Source organism: Dipodomys spectabilis, unplaced genomic scaffold (genome assembly GCF_019054845.1).
Source record: "Dipodomys spectabilis isolate Male_0828 unplaced genomic scaffold, ASM1905484v1 ptg000175l, whole genome shotgun sequence".
Lineage (NCBI taxonomy): Eukaryota > Metazoa > Chordata > Mammalia > Rodentia > Heteromyidae > Dipodomys > Dipodomys spectabilis.
In genome coordinates, this window is record NW_024870852.1 from 3,599,251 (window position 1) to 3,618,981 (window position 19,731).

The 19,731-nt window shown below is 37.6% G+C and overlaps 1 protein-coding gene across 2 annotated transcripts in view; it reads right to left on the minus strand.

Moving 5' to 3' along the window:
- Plcb1 (phospholipase C beta 1) overlaps positions 1–19,731 on the minus strand; it is a 631,005-nt gene that overhangs the window by 81,405 nt on the left and 529,869 nt on the right. For both annotated transcript variants that reach the window (XM_042694512.1, XM_042694513.1), the window contains exons 28-31: positions 4,647–4,723; positions 4,455–4,544; positions 3,691–3,748; positions 2,737–2,823 (exon numbers count right to left, since the gene is read on the minus strand). In XM_042694512.1, the coding sequence (XP_042550446.1) occupies positions 2,737–2,823; positions 3,691–3,748; positions 4,455–4,544; positions 4,647–4,723 (312 nt within the window). The remainder of the gene's footprint in view (positions 1–2,736; positions 2,824–3,690; positions 3,749–4,454; positions 4,545–4,646; positions 4,724–19,731) is intronic.

The window sequence follows — 19,731 nt, forward strand, 5'->3', positions numbered from 1 at the left end:
GCTACACTGTGATTGGCTCAGGAATAAGATTGTGATACCATTCCAGTAAATGAAGGGTAATCTAGTGAATGCATTAAGGAATTTTCTGTCAATCATAAACAAGGGGTTATGAGGTAAGAATAGAATGACTTTATGTAAAACCATGAGGTTTGGAGCTTTGGCTGCCATCTGTACCTCATGAGTTTACAGCATAAGGAATGAAAAGCTCTAATAGAAATGGAATTCCTGAAACTACCCAGATTCTTGACCAGGTTGTCAAGGTACTGGAACTGGTACCCTAGAATTAGGATACCTTTGTAATGTGACTTACTAAGGTTGCTACCATTTAAACTTGCTTTGTCTTTGTCTTTTTCATTTGCTTTATTTTCTTTTATTATTATTTTTTGTGGTGGGGTCAAGCTACTTTGGTCAAGTTGGCTTAGAACGTGTGGCTTTCTGGCTTCAGTTTCCAAATTAGCTGAGTACAACATGCCCATGATTTAAGCTAATTTTAATTGTAATTGATTGCACTCTGGCAGAGAAATGATTGGATATAAAGTAATGACAAATTTAACTCAGGACAAGATGGATTGAAAAATGTACATACCTGAATATCTCTACTTTGGACTTATCAACAGATTTCTTGAAATTTAAGAAAGATAGACTCTGAAAGGAAAACACGGTGAGTCCCCTTATCCATGGGGAATGTGATCTAAGACTTTCTGATCTTGGATGTTTGAATCCATGGATAATATCAGACTTATTTCTGTTGTTTTCTACCCAGATCAGAGGTTCCATCTGAACTTCCATGTTTTGGATCCTTGTTGCCTCACTACCATCACTGCCTCCTGCTTCTGGGGCACTGTTATTTAGTACAAGAAGAGTTCAGCAAACACTGTGATGCTTTGTTAGCAGGGCTTATAACACAGCCAGTTGCCAAGTGACTAACTGTGAGTAGCACAGATCACATGGCTATGCTGGAGGAAGGATTGAATCCCTTCCAGGATAGCTGAAGTGAGCCAGCGTTCAGAGTTCATTGCGTTACCCAGAAAGGGCTGTGTTCTAAAATTTGTGAATTGTTTATTTCTGAGATTTTTCCATTTAATATTTTGGGACCATGGTTGGCCATGAGTAACTAAAACCAAGGGGAAACAAAGTAAAGGCAACTGGAGATCAGGAGACACTATTCATTTTCCCCCAAAAATGTTACTTATGCATATGCTTGAGAAGCTGGATAAGAATGTTTGTGTGTGTGTGTGGTGTGTGTGTGTGTGTGCGTGTGTGTGTGTGTGTATGTATGTGTGTGTGTGTGTATATACAGCCAGGCACTGGTGGATCACGTCTGTAATCCTAGCTACTCAGGAGGCTGAAATCTGGGGATCACAGTTCAAAGCCAGCCTGGGCAGAAAAAGTCCATGAGACTCTTATCTCTAATAAACCACTCTGAAAATGGGAAGTGGCACTGTGGCTCAAGTGGTAGAGCACTAACTTTGAGCTGAAGATCTGAGGAACAGTGCTCAGGCCCAGAGTTCAAGCCCCATGCCGACAAAAATAAAAAACTAAATAAATAAACATGACCTTTAACGATGTATCCAACAAGTTATTGATTCTTGCTTGAAAATCCACATTTCCAAGCCTAAAAACTGTTGGAAATGAGAAGATGAAAAAAGTGCTTGTTCAATGAACGTAAGAGAGCATAAATAACAAACATCTTTGGAATAAGTAGAAAGAAATCTATCTCAAGCAAATTGGAAAATGGTATATATATATATACATATATATATATATATATATGTATGTATATATGAATAAAACTAACACTTAAGTAAAACAAACACTTGACCTTTGTAGACGCAAAAATCAATCTCACTGAGTAACAGTACTTTTTTTGCCTTTGTTTTGTTTGTTTGAGACTATGCTGGCTTCAAACTCAAGATCCACTTGCCTAATACTCCCAAGTTCTGGGTTATAGGTATGTACCACCATGCTCAGCTAATGTTGATACTTAGATTTTTGAGTAAATATTTTTTAAACTACAGTTAAAAAGACAGATAAACTAAAAAGCACATTTACTGTTTTTCCATGTACAGATTAATAGTCTGGATGGGTCAAAACTAAGATGCTATTTGTTACCCTGAAAATATTTAATTTATAGATATTCAGTTCAATTGAATATTCATAAAACAATCGACTTAAGCAATGATCATAATTATTTTGTTTTATTGTTGCTGGGGATAAAACCTGATTCCATAAATACTAAACACTCATTCTGCTACTGAGCTATAATTATATATTGAAAGATATGAATACAACCACAATAAACTTATTATGGGAGAAATTTTTTTTTTCTGGTTTAGGAAGAGTACTTTGTTAGGGTGATATGGGTGCATGGCACTCTCTTCTGGCTATAATCTGTCATTACAACATTAAGCTCTAATCACAACATTAAGCTCTATACTAGAGCTGAAGAAAAGAGATTAGTGTCCAGATGTGGACTTGAGAAGGCGACAGTTTAAAAACACCAGTGCCCGAGCCACACCTTGACCTTGAGTGTCTTATAGCGAATTGGTTGGTAACAAATGCTTACAAAATATTTCTATAAAGGATTTTAACCTCATGGAAAAAGGTTTATGAGTTTCACAAATGAGAATGGATCTGAGTGTGTGTGGAAAATATTTCCAGAAACCACAAAGCTTTCATTCCTACCGAACAGAAGGAAAATGAAATTATTGGGTATACTTATTCAGTTCTATTTACCTTGGGCTTTTCATCCAGGATCTGTTGTCGAATCTCTTTGTGTTTTTCCACGAGTTTTTCTTGCCTTTTACTTTGTGCTTCTTCTAACTACAGGAAAGTCATAGAAAAGATTATTTTTTAGAAAAGAGTATCAAAAGCTTTTGGACATGCTTTCAGACAAAAACCAAAACCTTTTCACACACACACACACACACATATATATATATATATATATATATATATATATATATACACACATATATTTCAATACAAATATATGTTTTAATTGTTTGGGATTCTAGCCAAAAATTGCCCCTTTAAGTATATGAGACCACAGATTTTTGCAGTTGGGTAGAGAAATTTATCAATGGACACATTTTTAAAATATGTAAATACTGAGCATTTCTATATCATCATTTTTTTTGTGTGTGTGCAGGTTTTAGGCCTTGAACTCAGGGCCTGGATGCTTTTGCTTAACTTTTGTGCTCAAGGCTGGCACTCTACCACTTGAGCCACATCTCTGCTTCCAGGTTTTTTGTGGTCAATTAGAGGAATCCATGGCTGGCTTTGAACTGTGATTCTCAGATCCCAGCCTCCTGAGTAGCTAGGACTACAGGCATGAGCCTGTGTTTGTTGCATCCAGCTAGATCATAAAATTAAGACAAAATAGGACTATCTATCTCTGGCAATTGTCATTTTCTCTATCACTGTTGACAACTAAAAACTTTTTTTTATAACATCTTTCTGGACTCGTAACAGTGATTATTTTCAGATTAGCATCTCTCTCTCTCTCTCTCTCTCTCTCTCTCTCTCTCTCTCTCTCTCTCTCATCTATCTATATAATGCCTTGCTATGAAACTTACAGAAATATTGATTGAGGATTACTTGGCTGGGAGCTGGTGACAGATACAACAGTTCCAGCTTTTCTTCCAAAAGTTCATACTTGGTTTATAAAGAGAGAAGAAACTCACATACCCTCTTGATATATTGCACCACCTCCTGGATGTAAGATCGGATCATCTCTGTCTTCTCCCTAAAAGTCAACGTAAATGATACAGTTACACCCTCTCATCGGGAATCTCACTTCTTGATCTCTTAGCCTTCTCATTACTGTTGCAAAGAAGGTACAATTTGCCTGTCTCTGGACAAAGAACAGATTCTATCCCAGGCACAGGCTCTATTTTCATTAAATGCTCTGAAGTTTGCCAAATCTTTTGAGAAGGGAGAATCTAATCATCTCCCCAGGGAAGTTCTTCAGTTTTATCTAAAACACTCAGGGTGCCTCTTATTCCTCTATTGAACCTCCTCTTGTTGGAAAGTTCACTGTAAAAGTCTTACAAAGGCAATCCTTTGAAAGGTTAATTAAAAGAGAAACTTCTTCAAAGGCTATTTTGATTAAGAACTTGTTACTCTCCCCTGGCCCTGGTGGCTCCTGCCAGTAATCATTGATATTCCGAAGTCTGAGAGCTGGGGATCACAGTTCCTGGCCAGCCCAGGCAGTCAATGCCACAGATGCTTGTCTGGAATTCACCCAAAAAAGATTGAAGTAGAGGCATGGCTCAAGTGGTATAGCACCACTCCTGAGTGAAATAGTCAAACAAGAACTTGAGGCCCAGAGCTCAAGCACCCCTGTCCTTTTCCCCAAAGTACCAGCACACGAAGAGAAAGAACTTGTTACTCTAATAAGGAATAAAAAAAAATTCCCAGGTACAACATAAGGTAAAGTACTTTGTACGTACTCTTCCATTTGGCTTTTGTCTTTGGATTTAGCTTCTGTTATCTTCTCCTGCCTCTTTTTGTCCATTTTCTTCTTTAATTCTTTCTTCTCTCTGAAGTCCCCATGGAAAAGAAAACAAAACAAGAAGATCAAATGGCAATTTGTGCTTCATATTTTTACCTATGGGACATAGGTAATGAGAATAAAGGCTTACTTCTCACAGATTTCTTTGAGCTTCTTTAATTGATTGTTCTGACATTCTTCAGCAACATCTGTCAATTTCTGAATAAGCTAAGGCAAAGAAAATGCCAGTTGGTTACTTTTACAAGATAATAAACAGAATCTCATCTCCATATCTTTACTACCCCAAAGCAAAGCACGCGTAGTTAGAAAAACTCCAATGACACATTGACAGGAGGACAAATTTCTAGCCATCTCACAGTGCCAAGGGGGATGCAATATTCAACTCGCTTTATTATCCAGGCATGTGATATTAATAGGAAATCTTTTTTTGCTATCTCCTTTCAAATTTTTTTATTGTTATTATAAAGATGGTGTACAGAAGGGTTACAATTACAGTATGTAAGTCAGGTAAAGCATACCTTTCTTTTTGGACAGTGTCATTCTTTCCCTCATTCTCTCCCATGTTAGCTCTTTTTAATTAAAGCAAATTAGATGATCATTCCAGTTACTGCATGGACCTCAGTTTCTACCTCCACTCCATGAGTTACTAAAAGTTTGATGGAGGGCATTCTACCACCTACATTTTCTGAACGAACATTTTCTTGATTATAAATGGGAATTTTTCCTCCTATTTCTCCAGAAGGTAAGATGAAGCTTAAATAAACATGACTATGATGAAAATGTTCTAATCTGCAATGAATGATGATTGTTGGCCTCTAGTTATCGTTTATTATTGTTGTCCTACAACTTTCCCCTGTTAGAACCTAACACTTGTGACCATATCCTCATAACTTCCACCTGGAACAGAGGTGGTGTGCGACAGAGCTGGGTACAGACCCAGGCAAACAGCCCTCATCACTCCCCCTGTGACCTTTCTGTTAGGTTTTAAATGTTTTTCTTTTTAATGTTCTTAAGCCGGGGGCTAGTAGCTCACATTTGTAATCCTAGCTACTCAGGAGGCTGAGGTTTGAGGACCCTGGTTTGAAGTGAACCTGAGAGAGACTTTTGTGAGATTCTTATCTCACAAAATCACAAACCAGCAAAAAGCCAGAAGTGGAGGTGTGGCTTGAGTGCTATAGATCAAACCTGGGAGGGAAAAAAAAAAACTAAAGAAAAGAAAGCACTCATTTGAGGTAGCAAAAAAAAAAAAAAAAAAGAAAGAAAAGAAAAGAAAGCACTCAAGCCCTGAGTTCAAACCTCAGTAAGAGCACCATCTTCTTACCTAAGAGAATAAAGGAAGGTAAGGAAGGAATTCTCTTAGGGAATTATAATCGAGAATGGATATTCATTTTGAATACACATGAAAGTCAATGCCGTCATCTATCAAGTGGACTAAATCTGAGCAAACATGAACAGGTTTGGACTAGCAGAAGGCCTATATAATCAGCCAGAGGAGACTGCTTGAGGATGATTATCAGAATTAAATCATAAAATACCATAGCTTTGCAGTGCTTTTCCCCTTATGGCATCATTAGGCTAGAAGACATTAAAGACATTTTTACTTATTAAATAATTAGGTTCCAACAACATTATAGTAGTAGTTTGCATAGAGTTCGACAGGTGTTGCTTTGTTTCTTTAAGGAAATGCAAACTATCCCATAATGCCCCATGAGTTCCCTGTGTGGGGATCCCCAAGGGTCCCTTGGCACACAGTTTGGGAATGGCGAGTTTTAACTTCTTTACAGGTTTCCAGTGGTGAGCCAGCTTCCATAGAACTCCCATTCCTTAATTTTCAAGGTCAAGAGGAATGACCACAGTGACTCCTCTGTCAATTCCTAGGGAGCTTCACTTTAGTTCAGTATCTCCCACTTCCTGAGCTAAGGATAGCCTGCCATCATCTTCCATCTCAACATGTCTGTAGTAAGTATGGGAACCGCCTTTCCTATAAGACAAGGAAGTACAACTTCCCATTTTTGTCAGGCACTGTCCTTCAGCTCAAACCTGTGCACGTCCGTTCACTTCCATCCCTGGGGTACATTATACACTGACCCAGTCACTATGGGAAATTTTCTCCTGCTATGACAAATCTCCTAGACTTTATCATAGGTGCCCAGGAACTCATCTTGACTTTGTAAACATTTCTTCCCTGCTTTCTCTCTCACCTTTGGCCCTTCCACTCCATCCCAGATAGTCTTCAGGCTTCATAGACCCCCAAAGACTTAACTTACATGATGCTGCAAATTGTTACATTTCAGGCTCTAAATTTCTTTCTTCGGTTGGCGTTCATCATAGCTTTACAAACTGGACAGTGGTTTGTTCTCATCACTATGCCCCTATGCAACTGTGTCTACATTGTTTCTCATGCTATCCTACCCCTTGAATTTGCATGTATACCATGATGTCACGTAGTACACACACAAATCTCTCCCATGATTGTAGATAGGGACTTCAGGACCAGCTGTTTTGCTTCTGACACAAGATTGGAGATCCAGCTCAAGTCTTATTCCTTTCGAAACTAGCCTTTTATAGTTCTTCCCTTTCATTGCTCAACTAACTCTAGATCTTGTTTTTTTTTTTTTTTTTAAATTGGCTAATTGTCTCAAATATCCCCAAGGATATTCCCCAAGGATATCATTATGGCCACCTCCCTGTCATAATATAGTTTTCTGAATGCAAGATTCTATCCAAAACAGATGCTTGCAAAATGACTGCAAAGGAATTTTTTTTGTAAGTTTCAAAACTACACTGACTCCAACCTCAGTGTGTTCCTCCAGTGTGTTCCATGGAATTTCACATCCAAGCGGTGGGTCTGTCTTATTGGAAATACTTCTAAAAAGTATGGTAAGCTAAGGTTTTTGTTTTTTCCTCCTGTAGGAAGAAATGCTTTAATATGAAATCCACATGTGGCTTTTTCTCCCCCTCCAAATGTGACTTTTGTGTTTAACTAATGGAAATAGCGTTTTTCTAAAATCTCAAAGAATCTGTATTTAATTAATATGACAAACATTAACTATTCTTCTATTGTGTTTAGTTTCTCTTCATCTCGCCCACTCTCCATTGCAAACCCTTTTCTGTAACATTCTGTCCATCCTATTTAAAAAAATTCATCACTCTTAACTGTAGTTCAGCTCAAACATTTGCTGTTTTCATTTAAACTCTATCTACTTTAAGCTCTAGGAGGTAGAACAAATAATAATGTGACTTCTTTAATAGTATTCACCACTGATGTTGTTAGGAGGCATGCACACACACATACACACACACACACACACACACACACACACACACACACACACACACATACACACACTTGAAGAAGTCATAGGTTCGGTCAGTCATAGCCTGGCTTCTTGCCACAGGCATCTCTTCTAAGGTTGTAAGTTTAGCCAATTCTATGATCCTAAGACGTTGCCTAAGATTTTTCCTACATGTTTTAATAGAAAAAGAAATAAATCTTTATGTCCACACTTGTCAACAAGGGAAAGCCTTTCTGCTGCTATGCAAAAGAATACCAGTATTATACAGAGAAAAACAGCAGAGTGTGACAGAGACAACAAACAGTTGTGATCTATAGAAAGTGCTATAGATTGGGTTCTGGTCCCATCTCACTCTCCCTCTGCCTCTCCCTCTCCATCTCCCCCCCCCTCCCTCTTCCTCTGTCTCTCTGTTTCTCTCTCTCTAATACATTCTCCTGAATTAAACAGTGAACTTTTATCTCTGGTGCATTTTTCTAGTATATATTTGTCCTCAAGTTACTCCAACCAGGTTTCTATCTCTTACAACCAAGAGAATCCTGACACACCAAAAATATCCCCTTCTGAGTTCTCTGATTATCTCCAAGTAAGATGAACTTTGTTTTTTTTATTGCATGAGATGTGAAAATATGACTATGAAGAGTGATTTTTTTTCCCACACATTGGATAAAACACTTATGAATGCAGCCAAGAGTTGGAACACTTGCTTTTGGTGTAGTTATTAGCAGACAGGATTTATTAAAAAGTTATTCAATCATGTCACGGAAGTAAACTGTCTAGCAAAGGTAGCAAAGAAGCAAAGATGAACTAACATTCTAGAAAATGAGCCAGAGGTACATGGTAAACTGAGAATTCTGAAAACAAGATTTAATTTTAACTTTTTTGTATACTTTGTACTTTTTCTTTTCCAAAGGAACAGACACAGTTCAATTACTTTGCTTATTTGTTTACCACTCATGACAAGTCTCCTAGATAAAAATGTTCCAAACCTTTTAAGGAGTCAGAAGAAAAGCCCCAGGGGAGTATAATTTCATGCTTATTCTCAACCCTGTGCTAAATTTCACTTGGTTTAGTCATTTCAGAGACAGAAAATGGTTTCTACAGAAGAGAAAAATTTCCTGATACTAAATCAAAGGGATCAAATTGTGGGGAAAGATATCTGTCCATTATGGCATCTCTTCTGAGTGGGATAATTTGGGAAAATGGACGAAAAGTATAGAATACTCACACTGAGCCCAATGTACTTTCCTTCCCCCTTTTACTACCTTTAAAGAAGAAATATCTCCTTTGGTACTAAAGCAGCACCTCTGGGTTTTCATCATATATTGTTTGTTTCTCTTTCTACAAAGAATTCTTTGATAATGCATTTGAACTATATGTGTACTAGAAATCAAACACATTATTGTACTGGCAATTTAAAAATAAGGCAGGTATTTACACTGGGGCATGTCCTGGCCAGAGAAACATTCATTGGTGTATTCAGTGAACATTAAGAGCAACTATGATGTGCTAGAGGATTGAAGATCAGTGAACAGTCAGAGAGGTGGTAACCATGTGACTGCTTTTCTCCATTTGCTCCCTTTACTTTCACTAGAAGAAAAGTCCTAGACTAACATGGCAGACATCTTGGTCTTTTTCTGAGTCATTCTTTAGTATCTATGAACTTATTGCTATAAAAATAAAACATAAGTTATAAGATTATTGTTAAATGTTTTTAAATTATTGACCATAGTAATTAGAATCTACTGCTATTCATTTGAATTTCAGTGCTGAGGATTGAACCCAGGACCTCAAACATGCTAAGCAAGTCCTTTTCCCAAGTTTTACCCTCAACACTGCATTTGAATATTTAAAGGGTCCTTGGGATTTTTTTTCTCTCCTTACTTGGTTAAGAAAAAAAAAATGAGAATGGAAATGTGACCAAGACTCTTACTCAAGATAAATAAGTTCATCAATAAACTCACAGCATTAAAAAATTGTTTTTACATCTAAATTAAACTAAGGAAGATGCTAACCTTTTAGTTTTCTGGGAGAGATAAATGAGTCAATATATGTCCTTGAATGGTAATTTTTTATGAGATTATCAACTAAAAATATTTTAGAATTTAAAAAAAAAATCAAGAAGTTCGATACACGTTGGGTATCTATGCAACTCTCTGGCTTTTTCTCCTTATCATTAAAGTAGAGAAACTAAATTGGCTCTAAGTGTAGCTTTAATCAATTGTAAAAGGAAGCATATTTTTATATAAAATTATGTTTTAAAAACTCAATGAATGGTTTTGAAATATTCTCCATGGCTTATATCTATAATCCTATCTACTTGAGAGGCAGAATTGAGGAGTATCATGGTTCGAGACCAGCCTGGGAAAAAGTTTACAAGACCCCAACTCGACCAATAGCTGGACAAGGCAGGATGGTACCTTGTCATTCCGACTAAACAGAAGGATGTGGTTCCAGGCCAGCTCAGGCAAGAATATTCAAAAGATACCCTCACAATAGAAAAAATTCTGAATAAGGACATGTGCTTGCTGTTCTGCTTTCTGTGGGCAGTACGAATAGGAGGACTGCAGTCAAGGATCACTTTTGCTAAAGAGTAGGATTCTAGCTCACAAAATGCCCAGAGCTTAAAAGGCTGGAGGTGTGGCTCAAGTACTATCACATCTGCCCAGTAGTCCAAAGTTCTGGGTTCAAACCCCAGTACTGCCCAAACAAAATGCTAATAATGATACAATTAGGGAGTTATGGCTATGTATAATATAAGAAGTTTGACATCATTCATGTTAGTTGGCCATAGCAGTACAGTAGTAACTATTACATAGAATTCTGGGCAAAAAGATTACTTGACCTTACTTGATCTTAGAAGATTAGGGTCAGCCTGAGAAACATAGTAATGTCTTGTCCAAGAACAAAACCAAACAACAAAAACTATACATGTTGTTGTACAACGAGAAAATGGAGAAGCCTCATTCTGAGAGGTCGAATCTTGGAGTCTTTATTAAAAGAAAGGCCAGTGGCTGCATGGTAGACTCTTGCCTCAGAGACCAGCAACCCAGAACAGAGCTTGCACTACTCTTTTAACTACAACAACCACATGCTTGGGTCAGAGACCAAGCCTCAACAAAAGCAGACCTTATATGGACACACTCAGGTACAAGCTCATGTATCAGTAGAACTCTTTCATGTAGGGAAGATATGCCCCCAACCTTCCACATAGGGAAATCTTAGAGTCTACTCAGAGGTGGGTGCTTCAAGCCATTTAGGGAGATAAGCAAGGCAGAATCAAAGCATTCTCTATGCAAAGCTTTCCTAAGGTTTTGACAACTGCATTTCTCTAAAGCAGAGCCCTCCTAGCTCACCTTGAGCACGGCAGGCAGCTGCATTCAATGAATGGCCTCTCTCACCTCTAGGCTTTTTAGTCCTGGGTGTAGAACTCCCTCTGCCCAGCAAGAGGCACCAGGGTGGCTGTAGGAAGTTACTTAGACTCAGCCTCCTTTAAGAATTTAAAATAAACCAACAGATTCTCCTGTTTGCAATTATAAATGTTGGTGGAGGTATTTATAAGAGTTATTGAGGAATTGGTATAGTATCACAAATGATACACTTATGGATTTCATGATTAACCTAGAAGAAAGCAGAACACTATAGTGTCCGATCAATAATAAAAATAAGTTAATCAAGCTACATTTATACAGACAAATGGCTACCTTTTTAGAGTCAACCCCAAATTTTGAGAACTATGTAGGCCACTTAGTTTAGAATGATTAAGTAAAAGTTTAGGATAAACTAAGTAAATACTACTTGTATTTGTTAGCCTAAATGCAAGAAGGTAACAGTGATGTGAAATGGACGTTTGAAAATAATCAGCAAAGGTGAAGTGAATAAAGGAAGGATTTGTCTTCTTCTAACTAAATTAGGACCATCACAGATCTCAGTAGAAGAGCCAGTTCATTTAAAAGGTATCATTTCAGCATCTTTCCTGGCCCAATATAATGCACTGGAACCTGTAATTCTACTCATCAGCTTGTGGATCCTAGTTTGGAATTTTCCAAAATCATTTCTGTGCCATTTCATTCTTTAAGTTGACACAAGTCAAAGCTATTCTTTGTTTTGCCTTTGGGTTTCATTCTGTTTACTGATTTCCCCTCTGCCCCTTAATCTTTCCTGGGGAGTCAACCACTAACTAACATCATACTAATAGATATTCACTTATATATTGTGTACAAAAATAACAAAAAACCAAAGTCAAAAAGTCTATTGGTTTAAACAGAAAGTTCCAATTGTTATCTTATTATGTCTGAGAGTTGACATCTAGCTTACATTCTATAATCCAATTTCCAGCATTAAAGTCGGAAGGAGATTTTGTAAGCATTCTGTGCAAACTCGTATTTTAGGAATAGTGATCTAGACAGGGGGAGAGGTGAAATAATCTAGCTAGCATGATTTAAATTTTAAAAAATGGAAATCATGTCTCTTCACTTTAAATCATGTACAGATTGTCCTTTGATAAGGAATGATGATTACCACTCTATTTACTTGGTTACATTTTCAAGAATATGGTGATTAAATCTCACATCCAAACTATGAAGGCTCTATACTGATGTTTTTTCAGCAAAAAATAGCACTAATTCTACAGCTGCTCCCTAGGTCTACACTCTTTGCATCAAATTTATAGTTATCTTAAAAAGAAATAGGCTCTATTTTCCCTAATGCTTGACTCAGGATTCACTTTGAACAATGTAATGTGCAATTACAAGAGCTCTCCTGACACATACACTGTCTCTCAACTAAAATCCTTTCTAACTTACACATGAGCAAGCTCAGGTATCTATTGAATGGTGAAAAAAAGTTAGCCAATCACCTTCATTGACCCTGCTGGTAGCCAACCAACTTCCAGATGCAAGAGCTACTAAGTTACTGGCAGCTCAGCCAGAAATATAAGTTTGAGTCCAGTCAAAATTAGAACCATCCAGTATGCCAAGACCAAATCATTGACACACAGATTCAGGAACTAAATAGTTGATATTTTAATTCAGTAAATCTTGAGTGTATATGTGAAGAAAAGAATTTACACAATTAAGCAAACTGATAAGGATAGGTGTACTATTAATAGGTAGGTTTCATTCTACAGCTTGTATTCAGAACCTGTGTGTATTTGTTGGTGGTGGTGGTGGTTGTGGGACTTGAACTCAGGACGGGTACTGCTAAGACTAGTATTTTTCCACTTTGAACCCCAGTGCCACCAGTTATCTAGTGGTTAATTGGACAGAAGAGTCTTATAGACCTTCCTGTCCTGACTGGTTTGGAGCTGTGATCCTCAGATCCTGAGTACCTAGGATTATAAATGTGAGCCACTGGTGCCTGGCCAGTGTGAGCTCTTGAGCGGTTGAACCAAAGTAGTCTGGGGCACCCTGAATCTCTTCACCACTATGAAGACCACAGAAGGCCTTCAAGAATTTGGTGAATGAAATTTTATATGAGCATACTTAAAATCCAAATGTGCCCAAACACCCTACTATGAATAAATAAAAATCTACAGTGTCCACTTGCTATATCAAAGGAACCAGGGGATAATCCAACAGGGAACAACAACAAAAAAGGAATACAAATGGTGACTACACAAATGGAAATATGTGTTCATTCTTGTTCAAATGTAACTCAGTGCAATGGAAGACAAATATCACATCCAATCATTTTCCTCTGGCAGAAATTTTAAATAGACAAAACCCCATAGTGGTGATTCTTGAACCATGTCCTCCACATTATTATTGAATAATAATAACAACAATAATAATAAGGAGGAGGAGGAGGAGGAGGAGGAGGAGGAGGAGGAGGAGGAGGAGGAGGAGGAGAAGGAGGAGGAGGAGGAGGAGGAGGAGGAGGAGGAGGAGAAGAAGAAGAAGAAGAAGAAGAAGAGGAAGAAGAAGAAGAAAAAGAAGAGGAAGAAGAAGAGGAAGAAGAAGAGGAAGAAGAAGAGGAAGAAAAAGAAGAAGAAGAAAAGGAGGAGGAGGAAAAGGAGAAGGAAAAGGAGAAGATGGAAGAGGAGGAGGAGGAGAGAAAGGAGGAGGAGGAGGAAGAAGAAGAAGAGGATTCTATCATTAGGAAACTGAATAAATAAATTATGTTACAGTTACAAAACAAAATAAATAATAAGAATGTCATTGAAAAAACATTGAAAAGCATGAGTGATAAAAATTGTTCATGTCATTATGTAAAAAGCAAATTGAAAGTAGTGTGTAGATTTTGACTGCATTTTGTGTGAATGTGTGTATATACAGTATTTATGTGGAAAGTACATCAACTCCATTAAGTCAATAATCAGGAAATTTTACAAATGCAAAGACATTTAAACAATGATTCCATTACTAACATCATTTACCTTTCTTTGTCATTTCTTGTTTTGTGAAAAACACCAAAACTTTCAGAAGCAAAATCATTTATTTCTCAAAAGATTATCTTAGGGTAAAGTCAGAGTACTGGAGAAAGACAAATTGTGCTACCACAACTAACAGTAGAGATACTTCATTCACTGCAATTACTCTTGGCATATACATTTCCCCATGGAAGGGAGGAAATTCAAGTGTCTGTCTGCTAAACATCCGAGCAGCCCACACTGCTGATACAAATCGTCAAAAGGAACACATGATGAGTTCCCTCAGGATATAGCAGGATGTTTATAACTGTATTACACATTTATATTTGAAGTGCAGACTTCCTAGCTGATTCATGTATCATAAAATGCAGGTTTTCACTAAAATAATATGTCATATTCATTATTGTAGTATTACTTTTTATAGTTCCACCCATTAAGAATTATCCTATTTCCACAGAGCAGACAAGAATTCTGAAGCTAAGAGTGGTTACATAGCAATTCAGTGGGGAAACAGTGTTCTAACTCTTATCCTACAAGCATCCTTATCATAGGGTGATGGGGATTACTTTATAGCTGGTCAGTATCTATTTAAGCAATGATTTTGAAATGCAAATTGCACCCTCTGGGATTGGCCAGGGATTGGAGGATTTAGGTTTATGGGTACTGAGGTTGGTTTAGGATCCTGAAATGACTGCTGGTAAGGCAGACAGGTAGATGAATAAAAGGAATATAAGCTATCAAAGGTCAAGAGGAAAGAAGGGAGAAATGGATGGTTTGAAGGGATGTAGCTCAATGGAATACCTCATCCTTAGCATGTGAGAGAGCTTGGATCTGATCCCAGCACTACAACTTTAAAATAAAGAACAACAACAACAACAAAACAATGGGACCAAGCTATGTTGAGACTGACAGAATCATCTCAAAATCCCAGTCATTTGACTATGGATGCATACTTTTAAATGTGATGCTGTGGCTTTAAATGTGATGCTTTGGCTGAATATTGAGAGTGACTTGGAACCTTCTGATGGGTCCCTCAGAATTCCTATCATCAAAGTCACTTCAAAATTAAAAAAGAAATAGTCATAGTGGTATAGATAGGATACAATGTTTGATATACGACATTTGGTGAAAACCAGATTAACAATTTAGAACAAATCTCCCCATCTTGTAGTTTTCTGCCTTGGAGCCAGGGTCATTACCTAAGGTCCAAAGACTCTAACGTTATTCATGCAAATATTTCAAGAAACTGGTATGTAGGGAGAGCTCCAAATTTTACCTTTACATATTTCTAGATAAAGTGGCTATGTTCTTTTATTATGAATCTGGGCAAGAAATCACAGGAGTGATTTCCAGAGGAACTGTGACTTTACCACCAGACAAGTCACCCATCCAGCTATTGATCCATCAAGTGATCAACAGAAAAGCAAAAAACAGTTCTCACTTCACATTCCACCTCACCCCAGTAGAATGGCCATTATCAAGAAATTTAATAACAACAGGTGCTGGCAGAGATGTGGCCAAAAGGGAATCCTATTACACTGTTCGTGGGAGTGTAAACTTGTTCGAACACTCTGGAAAGCAGTATGGAGGTTCCTCAAAAGACTGAACATGGAGTTCCTCTATGACCCAGCAATCCCACTCCTGGACATTTACCCAAATGACCACAAACAAGGCTATACTAAAGCTACTAGCACAACCATGTTCACTGCAGTATTATTTGCCATAGCTAAGATATGGAACCAAACCAGATACCTCTCAGTAGATGAATGAATTAAGAAAATGTGAAATATATACACAACGGAATTCTGTGCTTCCATCAGAAAGAATGACATCTCCCCATTCATAAGGAAATGGAAAGACTTGGAAAAAATCATATTAAGTGAAATAAGCAAGACCCAAAGAAACACAGGCTTCAAAGTTTCCCTCATTTGTAATAATTAGTATATGTCTAGGATTGTCCTAGCAGAGGAGCACCAAAGCTTAATAGCTATGTACATAAGACCATCTAAGATGATGCTGATTGAAATGAACTCCAAGATGTGGAAGTAAGAGGTTTTTCTTTGTGGTTCTTGTTTTTAATGTGCTGTGTGAAGTCATTTCTTTTTTCCTTGGTTTATTTTCATTTGTTTTATCCCCTGTTGTCACTGTTTTTTTTATTTTGATACCCTGTATCTTGTATATACGTTTATCTTTTTGGGAAAGGGAAGGGGAACAACAAAATGTCAAGGCAATGGACAACAGGTGAACCAATGCAACAGAGACACTCACAAGACGTTATGTTGGATGTGAACTTTACAACTTGCCGGGGGGAGTTGGAGAGCAGGGAAAGTGGGAGAAAAATAAGGGAGATGGTAGCAATGTCCCACAAGAAGTGTACTCACTACCTTACATAGGCAACTGAAACTCCTCTGTACATCACCTTAACAATAAAATTAAATTAAAATAAATTAATTAATTAAAAAAGAGTTCTCATTTCAATGAAAAGCAATTTTAGGGAGCTGACAGGCAGATAGTGACATCACTCATTACCCTTCCTCATGGACCTAGCTTTAAACTGTGATTCTCACATCTACTTCTCTGCATTCAAGTTGCCATGATACTCGTCACAGGTACATCTAGGGGATCACGGTGGTGAGCTCCTTAGCAGTGAGATGAAAACAGCGTATGGCAACATCCAATCCAGGAAAGGATGGCCATTGCTGCAGCTACAACAGACAGTAAGTTCTCAGGGACTTGGCAGAAACAGAAGCTACAACTTTAGGGAGAATTGTGTGGGACCAGAGTGTTAAAAATCCAGACATGAGAAACTTTTTCTAGAGATTACAATGAGATCTCTACAGTCCTCCCACTATTCTGGGAAATAAGGACAAAACGGATCCTCAATTCCAGGGTCAAACCTGGTAAGGAGTTTATTGATAGGTTGGTCTCTTTACTTCTTGAACTCCAAATAGCAACATCTGAAACCAAAGCAAGTTATCATTTAATCCCTAAATATTTTTTGTTTATTTTTTTCTTATCATCTGAATACTCTTTAAAACAATAAAAAAGCTAGGCCTACTCATTTTTTTATTTTTATTTTTGTCAGTTGTGGGGCTTGAACTCTGGGCCTGGGTGCTGTCCCTCAGCTCTTCAGCTCAAGGCTAGCACTCTGCCACTTGAGCCACAGCACCACTTCCGGTCTTTCTGATGGTTTATTAGAGATTAGAGCCACACGGACTTTCCTGCCTGGGCTGTCTTTGAACTGCATCCTCAGATCTCAGCCTCCTGAGTAGCTAGGATTACAGGTGTGAGCCACCAGCGCCCTACTCAATTTTTTAATTACCCTTTCATTCATCTAATTTAGCCTGGGAGGCCTGTTTGTTCAACATTTAGAACTCTCATCAATGATAGAATTTACACTTTCAGTTTAAAGGTTCCCTTGGAGAATAATTCTTGTTTTTTTTTTTTTTAATTTAATTTTTTGGTTTTTTTTGGATCTGGTCGTGAGGCCTGAACTCTGGGCCTAGGCGCTGTCCCTCAGCTCTTCAGTTCAAGGCTAGCGCTCTACCACTTGAGCCACAGCGCCACTTCCGGATTTTTTTTCTTTTTGCTTATGTGGTACGGAGGAATCGAACCCAGGGCCTCATGCATGCAAGGCAAGCGCTCTACCACTGAGCCACCTTCCCAGCCCCAATTCTTGGTTATTATAAATGGAATTGATATAAAGCTTTGATAGGCATGTTGCAGTTAAAGTGTGAATAGTGGATGTCTCAGGTAGCTATCCAAATAAACTTCCCCAAATCCAGAGTGCCTTTCAGTTTTTACTCTCTCATATTAGACTGTTATTTTGCTAACTGAATACAACCACAACAGTAGAGGTTTACTACATCTTTCTCCTGGATCTGGGATGAACAAATAATTATAGTCTAAACTGCAACTCCAGGGTTGGTTACTGTATAAAGATACTGCATTCTTTAGGCATCTTTTGCCTCTATCTTCTGCCTTCTTGGTTGTAGTAAGGTAGTTTTACTGTTCAAGGTCATTTGGAAGTTTTGTCATCTTAGTCAGCTGGAGTTGAAATGTAACATTCTGTCGCTAATAGATTTATTTAAGACTTTAAGAGAGAAATGTCTAAAGGCATGCTTAAGAATTATATCACAGTAAATTTTGCCCAATATCAGCAGCCAAGTGTGGATAGGTGATCTTTATATATGTTGTACCATATATATATATATATAGTTTGAATTAAAACAACATAAAAGTATAAAGAAACCAGGACACAGGAGGTGAGTAGATAAAAAGGAAGTTTATAAAGAAAAAATGGAATGGAGAGAGGAAGAGTGAGCAAATGCAGTCATAATATTCAATGTATAATATAATGTATTAATATTCTTTCTCTATATATCTTACAATGGACTAGATAATTTGAGGGGATGGTGAAGTTGGGAAAGCTAGGGTAAAATCTTGTAACTAAATAAAATGTACTAAAGAACCTCAGAGTGTCTCAACAACTTGAATAGCATTTAAAATAGATTATGTAGGCCAAACTTCCTGATAAGGCAACCCAAGTTCTCAGATAAAAGACTGACTTATAAAGGGAAGATTTAGAAAAACAGAAGAATTGATATGCAAACTCTGGGCTCAGACTGGGCCTGGATATTAGAAGAACAGAATAGTTCTCTCTGAGGAGGATTATAAAGAATTGGGTAAGAGACATTAGATTTGCAGGTTGAGAGACAGATCTTCTAAGGTCTTTGGGTTTCTTTATCTCTTCTGTGTTGCTCAGAGTAAGGTGGGGCCTGTTGAAGGTTTTTGAACAGAAGAATGATGTGATCGGAAATAACTTTAAAGGGATCACTCTGGGACTGCCCTGCCTTATTGCTTCTGGAGAGTCTGTCAAAAAGGAAAAGTCCCATAGCTTAGTTGTGACCCATGAATTTTCATAGTCATAGAATTCAGTACTACATCAACAGTGCTATACTAAGGTATCTAGTGTACAGTGTCAGCTAAGTCATTTCAGACTTCCATTTTACAAGCAAAAACAGCATTACAATTTTCTTATACAGACTCTTAGCAAAGAAATGGGCAGATCACACAAATCAATACCTCTATCAACCCAGTTCCTATGGGTGTAACTACTTTAATTGGCATTAACTTACTCATTTCTTTTCTTGGCTTTGCTCAATATATGGTACTAGATATTAGTCATGGAGAGAATATCACAATCCATGAGCAAACATTTGGAGGACAAAAAAAATGCTCATTAATTGAGGAAGTAGCACTTGCTTTCACAGGGAGCTTCAGCAACTGGAATAACAAGAATCTATTTTGGCCCTTTAGATAATGATTTTTTTGAAAGATGTTTTATTTTTTTCATTACCTTAAATTTAAAATTGTTTTTGCCAATCCTAGGGCTGGAACTCAGGGCTTGGACACTGTCCCTGAGCTTCTTTTGCTCAAGGCTAGCGCTCTACCACTTGAGCCACAGCATCACTACTGGCTTTTTCAGTTTATGTGGTACTGAGGAATTGAACTCAGGTCTTCATGCATGCTAAGCATGCTACCACTAAGCC